At 51.8% G+C, this 20559-nt stretch overlaps 1 protein-coding gene across 1 annotated transcript; it reads right to left on the bottom strand.

The window, feature by feature from the left end:
• Window positions 1-1639: 1639 nt before the first annotated feature.
• nt5e (5'-nucleotidase, ecto (CD73)) lies at window positions 1640-18680 on the bottom strand. Its single transcript, XM_030345150.1, has 9 exons — window positions 18213-18680; window positions 17287-17503; window positions 16242-16430; window positions 15473-15670; window positions 13069-13223; window positions 10575-10683; window positions 8281-8430; window positions 7864-8064; window positions 1640-3386 (listed from the first exon to the last, which is right to left on the bottom strand). The coding sequence occupies exons 1-9, from the start codon at window positions 18552-18554 to the stop codon at window positions 3211-3213; spliced, it is 1737 nt and encodes a 578-aa protein (XP_030201010.1). The 5' UTR covers window positions 18555-18680; the 3' UTR covers window positions 1640-3210.
• Window positions 18681-20559: the final 1879 nt, after the last annotated feature.

Below are 20559 nucleotides of genomic sequence, written 5' to 3'. Positions count from 1 at the left end.
AGCAGGTCCAGATAGTTAATCTGTTGCCAAGCAACAACTTAACAGCCTCATAGCAACTGTCACATCATGATGATCCGTTCCAGCCTCTCTCCGTTCAGAGAGGCCGACCGTACGGCACGAAGCGCTGTGTGTGTGTGTGTGTGTGTGAGTGAGAGCGTGACCGAGAAAATGTGTCTTTTTATGGCAGTATGAGTGAGAAAGTGTTAGTTGTGTGTGTGCATATGTGTGAATAGAAGTGTGTGTATTGTAGTGTTGGTGTGTGTGTGTGTATGGTAGTGTGTTGGTGTGTGTGTATGGTAGTGTGTTGGTGTGTGTGTGTATGGTTGTGTGTTGGTGTGTGTATGCTAGTGTGTTTGTGTGGTAGTGTGTTGGTGTGTGTGTGTATGGTAGTGTGTTGGTGTGTGTGTGTATGCTAGTGTGTTTGTGTGGTAGTGTGTTGGTGTGTGTGTGTGTATGGTAGTGTGTTGGTGTGTGTGTGTATGGTAGTGTGTTGGTGTGTGTGTACGGTAGTGTTGGTGTGTGTGTATGGTAGTGTGTTGGTGTGTGTGTGTGTATGGTAGTGTGTGTGTGTGTGTATGGTAGTGTGTTGGTGTGTGTGTGTGTATGCTAGTGTGTTGGTGTGTGTGTGTGTATGCTAGTGTGTGTGTGTGGTAGTGTGTTAGTGTGTGTGTGTATGGTAGTGTGTGTGTATGGTAGTGTGTTGGTGTGTGTGTATGGTAGTGTGTTGGTGTGTGTGTGTGTATTGTAGTGTTGGTGTGTGTGTGTATGCTAGTGTGTTTGTGTGATAGTGTGTTGGTGTCCTGGTGTTGCGCTGCTCTCCCCTGAGGCCTTACTTGTTATTCCTGAGCGGAAGAGGAACCGACGGTTCTGCCACACAGAGCCGCATTGTTCTCCCCCCCCCCCGTCTCCTACGAGGTCCTCAGACCTTCTGGAGAAAACCTTCTGGAACATTCAGTGATTCACGTCCTGTTGACGCGGTCTCAGGCCGCACAATAAGTGTCCGGTCGGGAATCGACCCGTCCAACCCGTTACTGGGTTTAGAAACCCTTTTAGAACGGAAAACAGATCCGTAATCTGATTGGACGCGCTCCGAGAGGTGGGCGTGACCGGGTCCGGACTGAGCACAGCGTCAAGGTGGAGGATCCTAAGAGAACCCTTCAATAAGAACAAGTGCTGTTAGTAGTTACAATGCTAAATGCTGTATCCGTTTATACTCTGTATCGGCCGATACTCGAGTTCAGGAATAGGCTTTGGTATCGGGAAGGAAAAAAATGGTATGGGAACGTCTGGAACTGTGACGCAACACGTAAGTCTGCACATTGGGGAGGGGGGGGGGGGGGGGGGGGGGGTGTGGAGCGTGGCCCGGGACGTGCCCGTCGACCGGTCGCTGACTTCTGGTCCGCATCCTGGGGTCAGAGGTCAGGACTCTCCCACGACCGGAGGCCACCCAGGAGGGGGAGGAGGAGGAGGAGCAGGAGGAGGAGGAGGTGGAGGAGGAGGAGGAGCAGGTGGAGGAGGGGGGGGAGGAGGTGGAAGGAGGAGGAGGAGGGGGGGGGGAGGAGGGGGCCGTAGAGCAGCTTTGCAGACACTTGAGCGACTGACAGCAGATGATTTATGTACACGCACACTCACACACACATTGTGTACATGGCAGATGTTTATTATTAGTTCTGGGAAATCATGGCAGATTCGTCTACGGCTGGAAACCGTTCAGCCTAAGGCACGTCTTCACTTTTTCTTCAGCGTCTTTAACTAATTAGACCCTGAAGACAACGTTAAGACGGTCGTCAAGTCGGAATTATGGTCCAATTAGTTAATTGGACCATAATTAATTAAGAGGTGATAAAGGGCTAGAAAATATTTCTTTACTCTCAAATTATTTCTTTACATTTCAAAACGGACAACAAATAAAAATGTAATTACAACCAGCTTCATACAAAACACAAAACTAACTTAAAAAAAGGAAAAAACTGAAAATCTTTGGTGAGCAGATGTCCACCAAAGATTTATTATTCCCTTTCTGCTGCTGAATGTTCTCAGTGCAGTCTGATCTCGGTCCAATCAGACCAGAACCTCTGGTCCAACTCAGACCAGAGCCTCTGAACTAACTCAGACCAGAACCTCTGAACTAACTCGGACCAGAGCCTCTGAACTAACTCAGACCAGAGCCTCTGAACTAACTCAGACCAGAGCCTCTGAACTAACTCAGACCAGAGCCTCTGAACTAACTCAGACCAGAGCCTCTGAACTAACTCCGACCAGAACCTCTGGTCCAACTCCGACCAAAGGTCCTGGTCTCACTCAGACCTCACTCAGTTCCTCTGAAACCTGTCCAACGAGGTGTCCCTTTATACCGGTTATCAAAACAACTACAATGCTGACCAGTGAGCTACTTGATGTGGAGCCGGTCATGGACCCTGAATGAGACCCGGTCTGTCAGCTGGTTCTGAATACAGTCATGGCCTGGCAATGTGCCTGATCCTGATCTATGTCCAGGTCCTGATCCCAGTCCTGGTCCTGATCCCGGTCCAGGTCCAGGTCTTGATACCGGTCCAGGTCCTGATCCCGGTCCAGGTCCTGACCCAGGTCCAGGTCCTGATCCCAGGTCCAGGTCCTGATCCCAGTGCCAGGTCCTGATCCCGGTCCTGGTCCTGGTCCCGGTCCCGGTCCTCGTCCTGGTCTTGGGTGATGGATAAGCAGACCCTTTTCACCGGGTGTAAACGCTGTGTCCAATCCTTCCTTCTCAGAGGCCAAACTCAATTTTGTTTCGCCTCTGTTGACTTCATATGTATTAGATTAAATCATTTATTAAAATCTGATTCTAATATATATATATATATATATATATATATATATATTATTTTTTTTTAGATTGACTAGGTCAAAGTGCTAGCTCCTCTAGCTAACTGCTAGCTCCTCTGTCTGTGTCTTAATGACTTTGTGTAGTCGTGCACTCCTGTAGGAAATAAAATGTAATAATACTTTAAAAACCTTTAAAAGCATGTTGGTCCCACCCGGAGTGGTGGTGGCTAAAATAACCAAAGAGCTCCTCCAAAAGTCATCGCGTCTTGTACAAAAAAGAGAGGGACTGTGGGCAAACCAGGTCACCAGTGGAGGGCCCAGACCTGCGGCCCCTAGAGACCCCCGTAGAGGGCCCAGCCCAGGCGGGCCCCTAGAGACCCCCGTAGAGGGCCCAGCCCAGGCGGGCCCCTAGAGACCCCCGTAGAGGGCCCAGACCAGGCCCAGCAGGACGACCAGCAGCGGTGTGGCGGGCCCCGTGGCCCGGCCCCCAGAGCTCTTGTAGAAGGAGATCCGGTCCTCCAGGCTGGGGTGGACCTTCTGCCGCTCGCTGATGTAGTTGACCAACACCGAGATGTCCAAGTCCCCTGGAGGGCAGAACCACAGAGGGGTCACAGACCGGGTCAGGGCCCGACAGGGGGGGCAGCGTTGCCAGATTGGGCCGGATTAGCCGCCCAATCTGGCAACACCTGCTGCTGGATCAGAGGTTCTGCTGTAACGCAGTGGGACAGCTGGACCCCAGAGAAGCAGCACGTGTTGCCAGATTGGGCTGGAAATGTGCCCAATGCCCAATCTGGCAACACTGCAGGGGGGCCGTAGAGGCTCCCCCAGGGACTGTGAAACGCTTAATAGGCTTCATAGCGTCCAAACCAGGGATGGAAATGAACACCCGCCACACGCCATTTGCGGGTGGATTTGTATGGTGGCGGGTGAATCGTGTCACTTCACCCGCCACTGTGTCGGGTAATACTTTCAAGTCAGGTCCAAACAAATTTGCATATTCAATACATTCGTCATACGGCGCTGCACAGTTCCACAACCATTACTGTCAACATCCGGCCCCCTTCTTCTTCTACGCCTCTCTTGCTGATCTGCGACTGTCAACATCCGGGATAATATACCGGTAACTAACAGCTCTCGAGTCTCACGCATTCGGCGTGAGACACACGCAATTCGGACGAAGACGATGGGTGTGTCGCATAGACGTCGTCATCGTCTTGCCGTCCCTCCCCGTTCTGTGATTGGTTCCCCATCTCAGGCGAAAATCGGATCCATGGAATCCAGGCTGCCTCGCAGCGCAAAATGAAATTGCGCGCAAGGCAGCATGGCTATTGCGGAGGCGGGACACGTTCAGAATTCCATTCATAAATTAACAGACGTGACTGTGACGTGAATTGTCTGGCTGGCTGAAATTTGAGAGGGGTTCGGGAAGTGTCCATGGTAAGATTTGTGTAACAAACGAGAGAGAGGTATGATCAGTTAAGCATGACGAAAGAGAAGTGTATGGAAGTAAATCTGTGGCATCGGATTTTGAAAATAAAAAGCAATTGAATTCTAAGCACTGAATATTTATGCATTGAAATAAGGTATCTGGATTTGAATTTCAACGTAATAAACGTCCCAAGTTGTTTTTGAGTTTTTGACATTGAATCTTTGATTTTGAATTTTTAACATTGAAAAATAAAGCTGAATAGGAGTTCCATTCAAATCCAAATACGTTATTTCAATGCATAAATATTCAGTGCTTAGAGTTCAATGGCTTTTTATTTTCAAAATCCGATGGCACAGATTTACTTCCCTAGAAGTGACTCAGACATTTTGTGGTTAAGAGGGCGTATCGGTTTCCACCATAGGCTTCTACAGGAAAAAATCTTTGTGGGGGTGGGGGAATCTAGGGCGGTATGGAAGCGCGCAATAATTTGCAGAGCCAGAATTCTGAGAATTTCAGATTTCTCAGTTCTCTCTAGCGTGACCGGAGAGAACTTCCTTAAATTAACCTTTAATGCTAGATTTGCACGAACGCTATTGTGTGAATTAGTTTGGTTCTCTTTCATGGAAGACGGAAGTGGGAGATTCCTGGGGCTTGTCCCATGAATTCAACCCATGCACACGCTCACACGCCACACTTTGTATTTCTCACGCAGAGAAATTACCAGGATAGCGCCAACCAATTTGGGCCGCTATTTAACAGTGTTACAGGTAGGAATCAAATGTGTTTCCCGTATGTAGGGTAGGCCTAACCATACGTCCTCTTTTGCCCGGACATGCCCTCTTTTTGAGACAATGTTTTGCGGAATTTCAAAATCGTCCGGGATTTTATTAAAGCCTCATACATGTTTACATTGAATTTGTGTTGCGTTTCTCTGGGTCGTTTACAAACTAGTTAGGCTAGGCCCTCCCCTACTCAGTTCTGTTCGCTTCGCATTGGTGGAAGTGAGTAGGGGGCGTGGTTAAGTAGAGCCTTCAGATTGGACGGTTTGACCTACTCAGTTACCATCGTGTTTGTATTTACTTTTTTACCATTATTGTTTTATAGGGACAAACATTAACAATTTTCTCATACAGTTGATTGATAAATTTATATCTAGACTATTGAACAGAAAGAAAGTGTCATACGTTAGTTACCATGTCTGTGGACAAATTTGTATTTAGTCACATGTAAATATAAAAATAAATTGACTTATGATGGTGTAGCCATGCATGTTGTTTTATTGTTAATATGTCGATTCGTTTTTTATTGAAAATACTTTGTATAGATGAATTATCCCAAAACTTCATAACACCTTTGAAATAAACAGGACTTAACATGGCAGATACCTGTGTATTGTTTATCGGTAAGAGTGTAACGTTTTCAACTCAGTTCCTTGGTAGAACCTACTTACAGTAAAAATCACTTCTGATGGAAAAAAATGTGTATGAAAAACACTTTTCTTATCTATTGTTACTATTATATTGTTCAGAATTTACGCATTTATAAAAAAAAAAAATAGCGTATAAAAAGGCTTTTATACTTTTTTTAAACATGGCTTTTATTTTAAACATGGCTGGTAAAAAAGATGAGTGACTGGTAGATTTTTTAATCTACCTGCCACAGTGGCTGGTGGGCAAAAAAGTTCATTGCCATCCCTGGTCCAAACCCTCCAGTGATGGTGAGTTGGAACGCTGAGTCGCCGTGGCAACGCAGGGTAAACAATTAAAGGGCCAGTACCCATATCTTGTGGTGTTACATTTTTTAACATGTATTTAAAGATTTGTATTCTGGTGTTAAACATTACAGGGTGATTGTTGATGAAGAAAAGAGATGTTTTGAATCTGAGGGGTTGGCGGCTCGTTAACTCGTTAGCAGTTCAGACAGGAAGGAACAGCTGGAGTCATCTGAGGGCCAAGTCCACTTTAGATAGCAGATTGTTGATTAAACTCTACTACAGTTGTGTGTCGAGCCTTTCCAACACAGGGTGTTTACTGTCTCCTCTCTCTCTCTTCCCCCTATGTTGGTCTTTATGGACACATGATGACCAGCTCACAGTAGTTAATAGTAGTTATTACCATCTGAGAGGTTAAAATCAGAAGATTAATTAGCCATCCAACAACTTGGCCCGAACAGACCGGATATTAACATTATCCAACAAATGAAGGATGGGGGAAAACGTACAACAGAACTGGCATGGTATGAGAAGAAAAAATGTGGTAGCTCAATGAGAAACACTGTTTTTTGTTTCCGATGTCTACTTTTCCAAGCAAGTGTGTGCACAGGATAAGGGGACAAGGGGATATATGGATGACGGGTGTGAGTGATGTGAAGCACTTTTCGGAACGAGCTAAGAAACATGAAACAAGCAAAGCACATTTACATTGTCCAATGAAGCTTGCCATGCTAGGTCAAGTTAATATTGCTGCGCAGCTGGACGAGGGCTATCATGTCAGTGTGAGGAATCACAGTAAGGAGGTCGACAACAACCGACACTTTCTGTCCAAGTTCATTGACTGTGTACAACTCTGTGGAGCATTCGAACTGGCTCTCAAGAGGAGATAACGAGTGAATCATCAGATAGACCTGGTGTCTTCCTGGGCTTAGTGGGTTTAGTAGCATCATTGGATAGCGCACTGAGAGAACGTCTGGAGAAGGCCACGGTGTTCAAAGGTACGTCCAACCTCATTCAGAATGAGAGTCGCATTATACAGGATCTGAAAAACAAAGAATTCCTTGCAGTGCAGGCCAACGGAACGACGTTGTTTCAACCCATTGCCAATTCGTTGTTGTGTTTCGTTACATAGACGAAGCACAGGTTTTTTTGTTTCAAACAAATCAATGGAGGCACGACTGCAGAGGCCATCTCTAATGTACTTCTGTAACAATTGGGTGTCGTTTGTTCAGCGGAGGATGAGGTGGAAAGAGACATGCTGATGATGGCACAAACATATGATGGAGCGAGTGTGATGCGAGGAGCAACAGGTGGAGGGAGGTTCAGGACATTTATCCCAATGCCCACGTCATACACCGTCACGCACACCGACTGAATTTGGTTACGCAACAGGCCGTGTCCTCAATTACCCTTGTAATTGAGGAGTTGAGCGTGGCTTCCTCTCTGACATCAGTGGTTTTTCTTCCTTTTCTCACGCTCCCCAAAGAGAACTGCCACTTTGGACAGCATTATAGCAAGGAGTTCGCCAGACGCATCCCAGCAAGCTGGAACTTTCCTAGTCTCAAAGTCAGTACAGTGTATGAGAATAACCTCACATATCAGCCTTCATATCGACATCTTCTGAAGGCAGGCAAGCTCGAGTGAACGCGTTTTTGTTCGGTAGAATATCTCTGTAACGAAACCGTGACATATCTGCATCAGCTTTGTGACCGCACCCCTTGCAGAGCTGACAGGAAGGACTAAAGAGGCACAGGAAGTGGTCATCATTCGTGGGGACTTTGTGGAGCCCGCCTTTTAAAAGCAACAACGCTTTGAAAGGCGGGCTCCACAAAGTCAGGCGGAGGTTTACGGGCCAAAAGGAAGCTCTCCAGAGAGCAGGAGGTGTAACCCACGGCAACGCCCCGGCGTCCCGGCCACTCACCCGAGTCGTGCTTGACGTTCTCGTCTCGGATCATGGAGAAGCCGTCGCCCCCGGCGACCAGGTAGGAGGGCAGCACCACCCTGTACAGCGCCCCCCGGTCCACCGGCTCGTAGCGCGGCACCCGGCACTCGGTGCAGAGCACCCGCAGGCTGCGGACGCGCGCGCCGGGGGGGCGGGACAGGTCGTACACCACCCGGATCCCTGGGGAGAGGGGGGGCGGAGTTAACTCTGACCTCTGACCTCCGACCTGCTGCGTTGTGCAGACGTTGTGTTGGCCTCGAGAGTGCCAAACGGTGTTTCGTCGTGTGCTACGACGACAATTAAACTCTGCGTAGGACGTCGGCGCGTCACACGTCCTGTACTGTACTGTACAGAGCTGCGGTCATTGTGGGATGTCCCGGAGGGCGGGGGGCTCACCGGACACCTGCAGGAACTCCCCGGTGGACTGTCCGTGGCGCCGCACGGCGTGCTCGAAGGCGCTGAGGAGCGTGGCGCCGCTCAGCTGCACCAGGTCAAAGGTCCCGCCGAACGGCATCACCGCAAGCAGGTCCTCCACCGTGATGTCCCCTGCACAGAGCACAGGGTCAAAGGTCGTCCTCCACCGTGATGTCCCCTGCACAGAGCACAGGGTCAAAGGTCGCACCCTGAGCGGGTCCTCCACCGTGATGTCCCCTGCACAGAGCACAGGGTCAAAGGTCAAAGGTCGCACCCTGACCGGGTCCTCCACCGTGATGTCCCCTGCACCAGGGACACAGCGGTAGACCCGGGTCAAAGGTCAAAGGTGGTAAGAGTGAACAAAGCTAGAACACAGCCTAAGCCTGAAATTAATTTCGTGTTTTAGATTAAGAGGAAAAAACCTCTTTGAAATTTGAGGCTTCGCCCGGACACGGGTCACTGCGGGATGGGGACGATAAGAGCCTTGTTGTTACACTTCCTGCTGCCCGGCAGTACCGGTCCTGACACCAGCTACACACCAGCTACACACCAGCTACACACCAGCTACACACCAGCTACAACGTTCTATGGTGTGATGGTGGAAAGGTGCCCTCCTCTAGTATCTCTTGGACAAGTGTTAGATGTCTAATCTTATCAAATCGTATTGCTCCTATCCTGCTTATGGAAAGATTTCCCGGCAGATATGCCCTCGCTCCCTCCCTCTCTCTACCTACCTCCCTCTCTCTCTCTCCCTCCCACTCTCTCCCTCCCTCTCTCTCCCTCCCTTCCTCCCTCTCTCTCCCTCTCTCTCTCTCTCTCTCTCTCTCCCTCCCTCCCTCTCTCTCTCTCTCTCGCCCTCTCTCCATCTCTCCCTCCCTCTCCCTCTCTCTCCCTCCCTCCCTCCCTCTCTCTCTCTCTCTCCCTCTCTCCCCTCCCTCCCTCTCCCTCTCTCCCTCCCTCTCTCCCTCCCTTCCTCCCTCTCTCTCCCTCCCTCCCTCTCTCTCTCCTCCCTCTCCCTCTCTCCCTCCCTCTCCCTCCCTCTCTCCCCTCCCTCCCTCCCTCTCTCCCCTCCCTCCCTCTCTCTCCCTCCCTCTCTCTCTCCTCCCTCTCCCTCTCTCCCCTCCCTCCCTCTCTCCCCTCCCTCTCCCTCTCTCCCCTCCCTCCCTCCCTCTCCCTCTCTCTCCCTCTCTCTCCCTCCCTCTCCCTCTCTCCCCTCCCTCCCTCTCTCCCCTCCCTCTCTCCCCTCCCTCCCTCTCTCCCCTCCCTCTCCCTCTCTCCCCTCCCTCTCCCTCTCTCCCCTCCCTCCCTCCCTCCCCTCCCTCCCTCTCTCCCCTCCCTCCCTCCCTCCTGTTAAGATGCTTGAGGAGTGAGGTCAGCAGAGGGAGCAGAACCTCAGGTGAGACTGACCGCTCTCATCAGTTCATGTGGAACAGCGACAGCCATCTGAGCACTCCTGTGTTCATCTGACTGATCTGAGGACAGGCCTGGAGGTCGTCTTTGGAGGCGGGTTTTGAGGGGCGCTGTGTCTGTAATGATTTGGGCTTTGTACGGTTTGGTTTTATGGGATTTTATTGGATGGTGGTGAAGAAATCTCTTACTTGCTATCTATTCCCATGTCTTTACTTTCTTTCCGTTCCCCAGGTTGGATGTGGGGGATGTTGAGGCGGATGTGGCCGCAGTATCCCATCGTCTCCGCACTGACTCAGCGGTCGATCTTCCCATGAACAATCCTAACGTCTGAAGACATGGTTGCCACGACTCCAGCCTCACTGTTTCCTTACAAGGTCGTCCCTCTCTCCCGTCTCTAGATCACTCCCTTCCTCTCTCTCCCCCGTCTCACTCTCCCCCTTACTGTCTCTCTCTTTTCCCCCCTCGGCCCACTTACAACCCCCCCGAGGTCTCCCTTCCCCGTCCCTCCCTCTCTCCCGCGCGTCTCCCCCCTCCCTCCCCTTGTGTCTCCCCCCTCCCTCCCTCTCTCCCCCTTGTGTCTCCCCCCTCCCTCACCTTGTGTCTCCCCCCTCCCTCCCACTCTCCCCCTTGTGTCTCCCCCCTCCCTCACCTTGTCTCCCCCCTCCCTCCCACTCTCCCCCTTGTGTCTCCCCCCTCCCTCACCTTGTGTCTCCCCCCTCCCTCACACTCTCCCCCTTGTGTCTCCCCCTCCCTCCCTCTCTCCCCCCCCCCTCTCACCGTCGTCGCTCCTCTCGTCGATGGAGGTCCACACCGACCCCCCCCTCCCTCTCCCCCTCCTCCCCCCCTCCCTCTCCCCCCCCTCTCACCGTCGGCGCTCCTCTCGTCGATGGAGGTCCGCACCGACCCCCCGTTCAGGATGCAGGCCGCCACATGGTTCCACTGGAGCTCGTCTGCGTACTTGATGTTGTTGTGGATCTGGAACCCAACCGCAGGCTACCGTTAGCACGCGCTAGCCCCCAGCTAACGGGCCAACGCACACGCAGTGAATGTGCGCACGTTGGCAACGTTAACACACGCAAGCCCCTAGCGAATGGGTTCAACATAGCTGCTGGATCGGAATCCTAACACATGCTAATGATTATCCTGAGTTAGCTGCTGGATCGGCAAGCTAACACATGCTAATGATTGTCCTGATGGCAGAGCATGCTGAGACACGCCTGCTGCCGTGACCCTGAACGCTCCCTCTCTCTCCCTGGTCTCCTCCTTTAACTAGGGATGGGCAAAATGATTCTTTTCCGGGAACTAGTTCTTTCAGTTCAGTTCACTATAACGATTCGTTTATTTGATTCGTTCGTTTTGATTCGTTCGTTACGTCAGATTACATCTTAAAAAAAATAAAAAATAAAAAAACTTTTTTTTATAATTATTTTTTTTATTAATTGGTCATGGGTCCGGATAGGACCGTCAAGACCGCAGTCCGCCGTTTGGAAACCTGCTATATAGGATGTCAAACGTCCCACCAATATTTATACCACTTGCTTACTCTCTATATTTCATTCATGGTTTTACATTTATAATTTTATTTTACTTTACATTTAATTCTTCATTGTTCAGGCATTACAGAACTTGCATGGTCATAAATAAAAAATACGAACTGCAGTTTAATTTCTTTGTTTGTTCTTAAATTGACGTAGAATGGAGCAAAGACTCCTGGGATTGGGAAATGCGTTTATCCAATAAACAGATGGAGGTCAAGTCTATTTTCGAAAAAATGTAGGGGGATATATGAGTCGAATGGTATGACCCAAGATACGTCAGACAGAGAAAGCGCGCATATTCGACGGTACCGCCTTGTCATTGGTTTACCCAGGTGCCATTCCAACACCATTGCTACCTCTCATTGGCTGAATCTTTGAGAAAGTTGTAGACTCAATCAATGGAAGTCGCGGGGAGACGGAGCTCTGTTCGTTTGTATATTTTGTTTACGTGACCATATGTTTGGTTTATGTTAAAAAAAAAGAATCAAAGAACCAGTTCTTCTTGTTTTGGAGAACCAGTTCTTGTCGTTCACGTTCGGGATTCGTTCGTTGTAACGAATCAGTCGCGACCGACACATCCCTACCTTTAACGTCAGAGGACCAACCAGGACCCCGGCCTGGGACTAGAGTCCCCCCTAACGTCAGAGGACCCCCGCCCTGGACTAGAGTCCCCCCTAACGTCAGAGGACCCCGGCCCTGGACTAGAGTCCCCCCCAACGTCAGAGGACCCCCGCCCTGGACTAGAGTCCCCCCTAACGTCAGAGGACCCCCGCCCTGGACTAGAGTCCCCCCTAACGTCAGAGGACCCCGGCCCTGGACTAGAGTCCCCCCTAACGTCAGAGGACCCCGGCCCTGGACTAGAGTCCCCCCTAACGTCAGAGGACCCCGGCCCTGGACTAGAGTCCCCCCTAACGTCAGAGGACCCCCGCCCTGGACTAGAGTCCCCCCTAACGTCAGAGGACCCCGGCCCTGGACTAGAGTCCCCCCTAACGTCAGAGGACCCCGGCCCTGGACTAGAGTCCCCCCTAACGTCAGAGGACCCCCGCCCTGGACTAGAGTCCCCCCTAACGTCAGAGGACCCCGGCCCTGGACTAGAGTCCCCCCTAACGTCAGAGGACCCCGGCCCTGGACTAGAGTCCCCCCTAACGTCAGAGGACCCCCGCCCTGGACTAGAGTCCCCCCTAACGTCAGAGGACCCCGGCCCTGGACTAGAGTCCCCCCTAACATCAGAGGACCCCCGCCCTGGACTAGAGTCCCCCCTAACGTCAGAGGACCCCCGCCCTGGACTAGAGTCCCCCCTAACGTCAGAGGACCCCGGCCCTGGACTAGAGTCCCCCCTAACGTCAGAGGACCCCGGCCCTGGACTAGAGTCCCCCCTAACGTCTGTCTCAACCCCAACGTCCCAGGCACGCTTTGAGGGCCCCTGTTCGGTTGCTGCTTGAGGTTGATTGGCCGTGACCGGTCCATCATACCCCTGATTGGTCACTCCACTAGTGATGTCACTAGTGGACCGAATGCTTAGGAAGAACCAATGGTAAGGCCCTGCGTCCCAAGTGGCTGGAGTCATCCCGAAAGGGCGGAGTCTCACCATGGCGACCCTCCACCAGTCCCCTGTGGGCGGAGTCTCGCTAGGGGGCGGAGTCATCCCCAGAGGGCGGAGTCTCACCATGGCGACCCTCCACCAGTCCCCAGTGGGCGGAGTCTCGCTAGGGGGCGGAGTCATCCCCTGAGGGCGGAGTCTCACCATGGCGACCCTCCACCAGTCCCCAGTGGGCGGAGTCTCGCTAGGGGGCGGAGTCATCCCCAGAGGGCGGAGTCTCACCATGGCGTCACAGATGAGGTTCCCCAGGTTGCACTCCCGGAAGCGGCATTCCTCGAAGGTCCCGTTCAGGAACACCAGCGTCTTCCCCACCGTCTTGGACGAGTACACGGTCAGGTTCTGCCTCCAGGTCAACACCTCGGCCGCCACCGACGCATCTGGAAGACCAGCAGACCCCCTTAGACCAGCAGACCCCCTTAGACCCCCTTAGACCAGCATGACCCCCTTAGACCAGCATGACCCCCTTAGACCCCCTTAGACCAGCATGACCCCCTTAGACCCCCTTAGACCAGCAGACCCCCTTAGACCAGCATGACCCCCTTAGACCCCCTTAGACCAGCATGACCCCCTTAGACCCCCTTAGACCAGCATGACCCCCTTAGACCCCCTTAGACCAGCATGACCCCCTTAGACCAGCATGACCCCCTTAGACCCCCTTAGACCAGCATGACCCCCTTAGACCCCCTTAGACCAGCATGACCCCCTTAGACCCCCTTAGACCAGCATGACCCCCTTAGACCCCCTTAGACCAGCAGACCCCCTTAGACCAGCATGACCCCCTTAGACCAGCATGACCCCCTTAGACCCCCTTAGACCAGCATGACCCCCTTAGACCCCCTTAGACCAGCATGACCCCCTTAGACCCCCTTAGACCAGCAGACCCCCTTAGACCAGCATGACCCCCTTAGACCAGCATGACCCCCTTAGACCCCCTTAGACCAGCATGACCCCCTTAGACCCCCTTAGACCAGCATGAACCCCTTAGACCAGCATGACCCCCTTAGACCCCCTTAGACCAGCATGAACCCCTTAGACCAGCAGACCCCCTTAGACCAGCATGACCCCCTTAGACCCCCTTAGACCAGCATGACCCCCTTAGACCCCCTTAGACCAGCATGACCCCCTTAGACCCCCTTAGACCAGCATGACCCCCTTAGACCCCCTTAGACCAGCATGAACCCCTTAGACCAGCATGACCCCCTTAGACCCCCTTAGACCAGCATGAACCCCTTAGACCCCCTTAGACCAGCATGAACCCCTTAGACCAGCATGACCCCCTTAGACCCCCTTAGACCAGCATGAACCCCTTAGACCGCGAGTAACGCGTCTAACCTGACGCTTGATCATTGTGTGATGGTTCAACGCGTCCAACGCGTCAACGCGCCAACGCCGCTAGATGAGTCCCTGTCCATGCAAATGAACGGAGCGTTCCCTCTTCGTCATAACTATCAAACCAAACATCCTTCACATTCACCGAGCGAACATTATGAAAGTAAAATAAACATTTCTCGCTAAAAATGTTTCCATAAACGCATTTAATGGCGTAACTATGTTACTATTTCCACCCAGAATAAAGAAAGATGTCCGCCATATGCTTCTGTGCAAGCGTCACTACTCTCTGCCAGTGACGTCGGGTCAAGCTCCACGCTGATTGGCTAAGCGTCACGCGTTGGAGCGTTGAAAGTTCCATTTTTTGAACTCCGGGCGTTGGTGCGTTGGGCGCGTTACTGCGTTTACGTGCGTAATTACGTGCAACTGCCGCGTCTAACGCCACTAACGCAACGCTTCAACGCTTCAACGCGTGTACCGCGCCTAGACCAATGGTTCCCTATGCAAAAATGACGATTTTCGACGCCCCTAACGCGAGCAACGCGGTTGGTGTGGCCGTACCTTAAGACCAGGATGACCCCCTTAGACCAGCATGACCCCACCCAGACCCCCTTAGACCAGGATGACCCTCTTAGACCAGAATGACCCCCTTAGACCAGCATGACCCCACCCAGACCCCGCTAGACCAGAATGACCCCCTTAGACCAGCATGACCCCACCCAGACCCCGTTAGACCAGGATGACCCTCTTAGACCAGCATGACCCTCTTAGACCAGGATGACCCCCTTAGACCAGGATGACCCCCTTAGGCTCAGCTCAGACCCCGTTAGCTCAGCTAGCGTTAGCTAACTGTGTGTCTTTTCTAACAGATGACATTTAGTTCAACGGTTGTTCTCTCCGGGCTGCTCCCTCCCTGGTGGGCGCGGTCAGAGACCCGCTGGTTACAGCGGCCCTGCGCTAGGCGCCCTTCTGCTCCTAACCCTCTAACCCTAACCCTAACCCTAACCCAGCGGTATTCACTATTTTTTTCAGGAGAGCCGCACTGACAGGACAGAGTCAACAGGAGAGAGTTTGGTGCCTTTTAACCTCGAATGCGTCAACCTGGTGCACTTTGAGAGGAACAGTAAGACTTGGGTGACTCATATTTTCTGGAATAATGTGGAGACACTGGGTCACATAACATGGAAGCTATTGTGTGTGTGTGTGTGTGTGTGTGTGTGTGTGTGTGTGTGTGTGTGTGTGTGTGTGTGTGTGTGTGTGTGTGTGTGTGCGTGTGCGTGCGTGCGTGCAGCCCTACCTTCAGGAACGTTGCTGTCCAGTAGGATGGGGTTCCCTTTGGCCTCCATCACATTCCCCTCCTGGTCGAAGGTCAGCTTCAGGTGGCCCAGGTACTTCCCGAAGGCGTAGGCCTGCACCACCGGGACGGTCCCGCCGTGGTCGGACTGCACAAGGAAGGGATAGTCCCCCGCCGGGACCTCAGTGGACGGGGGGGTTCCTGTGGAGACGCAGATTAACGTCTGAGAGCTGGGGCGGGGGTTGTTGACACAGGCCTTTGTGTGTCTGCTCTCTGCGGAAGTCTCTCGATAAGAGCTTTAAATAACATGTTGGCGTTGGCCGGTCAAAGGGAAACTCCCGTTCCTGGCGTTTCTTGAAGAGTAGCTTTGGGTACCCCTGGGCGCTCTGCTGTTCTTGGCTCTGCTCCCAGATCTGGAGCTCAGAACGACACCGAGAGAGAGAGCGCGCCTAAAGTACTACGGGCCGGTTCGCATACACAACTGCAAGGACTGAAGGACACACTAAACAGATCCCCTGATACCATGGGTTAGATAACGGTCAGTGGGGACCTCAGTGGACATCTTCTGTCCTGGGACCATGTTGTGTGCGCGTGTGCTTCTCTGTGTGTGTCGTTTGTTGTGTATAAATGATCTGTATACAAAAAGGTGTTGGTGCAGTTAGGTTTGTGTACCTGTGTACAGGAAGGTGTTGTGTAGCGATGTGTGTGTAGCTGTGTACAGGAAGGTGTTTGTGTGGTTATATGAAGGTGTTGTGTAGCTATGTGTGTGTACCTGTGTACAGGAAGGTGTTTGTGTGTCCCCCGATCACCACGTCCAGCCCGCGGACCTTCCTGGCGATCTCCTGGTCTTTGGTGAAGCCCGAGTGACCCAGGGCGATGATCTTGTTGACCCCCAGAGTCAGCAGCTTGTCTACCTGCAGCTGGACCGCGGCCACCTCCTCCCCGAACACCAGGTTGGGTCCTGAGGGAGAGCAGAGCATTCTGGGTAATGGAGTCCCACCACCGGCGGACTTCACTGACTGGAATGTAGTCAAGTGTTTGTTACTTCAGAAGGAGAGACTAACGATAGAGGAGATACAGACGAACAGAAGGAGAGACAGAAGGAGGGACTGGTGAACAGGAGGAGAGACAGGAGGAGAGACTGGTGAACAGGAGGAGAGACAGGAGGAGAGACTGGTGAACAGGAGGAGAGACAGGAGGAGAGACTGGTGAACAGGAGGAGAGACAGGAGGAGAGACTGGTGAACAGGAGGAGAGACAGGAGGAGAGACTGGTGAACAGGAGAGACAAGAGGAGAGGGAGAAGGAGAGACAGAAGGAGAGGGAGAAGGAGAAACTGGTGGACAGAAGGAGAGACAGATGAACAGAAGGACAGACAGAAGGAGAAACTGGTGAACAGGAGGAGAGACAGGAGGAGAGACAGAAGGCGAGAGAGAAGGAGAGACAGAAGGAGAGACAGAAGGAGGGACTGGTGAACAGGAGGAGAGACAGGAGGAGAGACAGGAGGAGAGACTGGTGAACAGGAGGAGAGACTGGTGAACAGGAGGAGAGACAGGAGGAGAGACAGAAGGCGAGAGAGAAGGAGAGACAGAAGGAGAGACAGGAGGAGACAGGAGGAGAGACAGAAGGAGACAGGAGGAGAGACAGGAGGAGAGACAGAAGGAGAGACAGAAGGAAAGACTGGTGAACAGGAGTAGAGACTGGTGAGCAGAATGTTAACGGACAGACAGACACACACCCGCAGTGGGTCCAGGACCCAGGTGACCGGAGAGACCACCAACCAATCGACCCAATGGAGCATCAGGAGGGGGGAGGTTACCTGGCTGGGAGAGGGAGGGGGTCTCCTGGGAGGTGTAGCCCACGATGCCCACCTCCTGCCCGTCCACCGTCAGGATCTTGTAGGGCTCGAAGCGGCCGTCTATCTTCGGCGCCAAGATGGCGTTTAGGTTGGCGCTGAGCACGGGGAACCGCACGTCCTCCAGAAAGGGCTTCACCAGACCCTCCACGCCGTTGTCAAACTCGTGGTTCCCCAGCGCCTGCGGACGGAGGGACGGACGGTCAGCTGGAGCCTCGGAGGAGCAGGCAGAGGAGGAACGTCAGTCCGGGTTGTGTTTGGGGAGGCGGCGGGCTCCATTTCCCCGTAAAGACCTGACGTTCTGCTTTAATCTCCGAAAAACCGAATACAGTTGGAAATATACGTATAAGGGGATTTATTTGAAACTCAATGAAACTCAATTCAACAACACTATGTTTGTCTTTGTGTCTGGTTTAGGTCGCTGCCTTCAGTCTACTCTTCCCAGACCTGATGTAGGTTGGTGAACCAGACTCTGGTGTATATTCAGTCTAATTATAGGTTGGCTCGCAGAAATTCTAACTGTTTACACCGTTTTCCTCTCCGTGCGCTGAGGAAAACGGGTTCCTCTCCTGGTCACGTGTCTCCGTCGGAGCTGCAGGCTCTGTTGGATTAAAACGCTCTTTCCAAGGTAAACAGGAGCTCCTTGAACTGAATATTCAACAATGACTCCAATAAGTTTATCCCAACACAATAAATCCAGACTTGTCCCGCTCGATCCCGACTATCTCTCACGCATCCCTCGCCATGTAACACACGCGTTATAGGCGGCGGTTCCTGATCACTTCTGACAGAGAACCACCGAGGTGGAGGAGCTCCGAGGTGGAGGAGCTCCGAAGTAGAGGAGCTCCGAAGTAGAGGAGCTCCGAAGTAGAGGAGGTGGAGGCGCCTACCATCGCGTCGTACCGCAGACGGTTCATGAAGAAAGCCGCCTCGGCGCCCTTGTAGAAGTTGAACCAGACGCTCCCCTGGAACTGGTCCCCGGCGTCCAGCAGGAGAACGTTCTTCTCGCGGTTCCGGATTTCGTTCACCTGCCAGTACCTCCGCGCTACCCCGGCGAAGCATGGAGCCTTGGCGGGGGCGCACTTCCCCGATTCGCTGCTCGTCGGCTCCATCCGGGCGTGGACGTCGTTGGTGTGCAGCAGGACTAGGTCCCAGGCCAGAGTCCGGTCCAGGCAGACCACGAGGAGGCAGAGCAGCGGGAGAGTCCTCCTGGTCCCCCGCGGAGCGACCATCTCACAGCCGAGTGTCGTCTGACGGGTGAAGAGTGGTTACCGAAGAGTGGGACCAGAGTTCAAATCCGAGTTGGAGTTTGAAACCCTCCTCTAAATGCGCTTGGGTGGGGGGGGGGATGTTGTTCTCCAAAGTTCATCATGTTCTTGTCAACATGCCCCACCGCTGTGCTGAAGTGTTTTTACTAAAAAATGTTTTATAATAATACATATGTAATGCATTTGTATTGCTGTATATACAAATATAAAAAAAATCGCATCAAATCGCTTTAAACGTTTCCCTGATTGGATCGTTCCTTCTCAATATTTCTTCTTTGCTAATTCAAGGGAGTTTTTTTTTCTTGCCCTTTTTGTGGGCTTGGGTAAAGGGGGAGTCAAATAGCTGTGAAACTATTGTGTGCTCTTTTGCATTTAGAAGTCTCATCTGTCCAAGACGCAACATCTCGTGAAGAATTTGCGACGGCGTGCGCGCCCTTGTGCGTGTGTGCAGACAGTACCACCACCGTGCGTCCGGCCCTCCACCACCCCGTCCCCCTTGGTTTTTCTCCTCACATTGTCAAGTGTCTCCTAACTTTCACGCGTTCATGATTTGCTGACGTAACGATGCTTCATGTGTCGAGTTTGACATCCGACCTGAACGTCTTTCTTTTCTTCATTGGTCCATCATGGACCTGAACAAGGTTCAAATGCGCGTTCATGGTCCTGGTAATAACGAGACGCCTCGTAACTGTACGTCCACACCAGAAGCGAATTGAGCTACCAAATCGCCGGAAGTCATTCACTTTCTATGGGCAAGAGCGACCAAAGCGACCAAAGCGACCAACGCTACCAACGCTACCAGCGGCCAAAGTTGAGCGACCACAGCGTTCAAAAAGTTGAAAACTTTTTAACTTTATGCAAATTACTATGAAGCGTTTCAGCGGCAAAACACTGACAGCCAATCGGAATGTAGACGCTCTTCGCTTGCGTGGATCCCAGGGAACACCGGCAGGCACTTTTGAATTGTACGTCATGAGCGACTTGAGCGACCAAAGCGAACAGAAATATTCGCAGCGAAACTTTATGAGCGACCATATAGTTTCGGTGTGGACGTACAGTAAGTGATGATGCTCACGTTTACGCGTGTTCCCGAATCCCGACCGAGACCGTTCATGTGCACTGCGTTCGGATCTAAAAGTTATTCACAGCAGGGTTTTTTATATCCGATAAAAAACAGTCAGAACTAAAAGGAAATAGTAGGATCAGTTTCAAGTTTGAACGCCTTTATTTCCTTGTAGCTTATCACCTACTATCCTATTGCTTTTATTTATGAGATGAGAAGCAAATTGCAGTGCCACAAAACTTTCATGTTCCACCATGTTCATGCGTGTAACTCAATACCTCACCACCTGGGCAACTCTGTTATCAAACTCTGGCCCCATGTTTCGATAATGTTTTCCACATATTTCCCAGCGATGTGAACGGGCCACGAGTTTCCTCGTGCTTTCCACCGAAGCCCAACGGACTTGGGAGATTAGATAACTACGTCACGTTTATTTGAATGTTAAGATTAACCTCTGAACAGTTAAAGCCAAAAGGGTCCTGAAACAATTTTGTACCTATTTATTAGAAAATTACCATTTCTACATTTCAATCAGTTCTACATTAAGCATACGCTTTTATCCAAAGCGACTTACATCAGTTAATACACACACGCACACACGCACGCACACACACACACACACACACACACACACACACACACACACACACACACACACACACACACACACACACACACACACACACACACACACACACACACACACACACACACACACACACTATACTCCAAGATCAACACACCCCTTGTCTTTAGGACTCAGACCAGGGCCTCTGAGATCATAACTATAGCTCTCATTGTGAAAGAATCTGTTGGAGGATCGATTTGGTATTAAGTTCACGACCTCCTCGTGGGTCTCGTACCCCAGGACCTCAGAGCTGATGTTAAGTCTGTCTGCTGGAGATA

This window comes from Gadus morhua, chromosome 21, assembly GCF_902167405.1.
Source record: "Gadus morhua chromosome 21, gadMor3.0, whole genome shotgun sequence".
In the NCBI taxonomy this organism is placed as follows: Eukaryota; Metazoa; Chordata; class Actinopteri; order Gadiformes; family Gadidae; genus Gadus; species Gadus morhua.
This window is presented reverse-complemented; position numbering and strand designations above follow the sequence as displayed.

What these genes read in the sequence shown, in the direction of transcription:
- nt5e (XM_030345150.1), bottom strand. Translation starts at nt 18,554, where the DNA reads ATGGTCGCTCCGCGGGGGACCAGGAGGACTCTCCCGCTGCTCTGCCTC. An exon ending in GGACAGCAACGTTCCTGAAG is followed by an intron (nt 13,224 to 15,472) that starts GTAGGGCTGCAC and finishes CTGGTCTTCCAG; the next exon opens with ATGCGTCGGTGGCGGCCGAG. An exon ending in GGAGTTCCTGCAGGTGTCCG is followed by an intron (nt 8,065 to 8,280) that starts GTGAGCCCCCCG and finishes CCCTCTCCCCAG; the next exon opens with GGATCCGGGTGGTGTACGAC.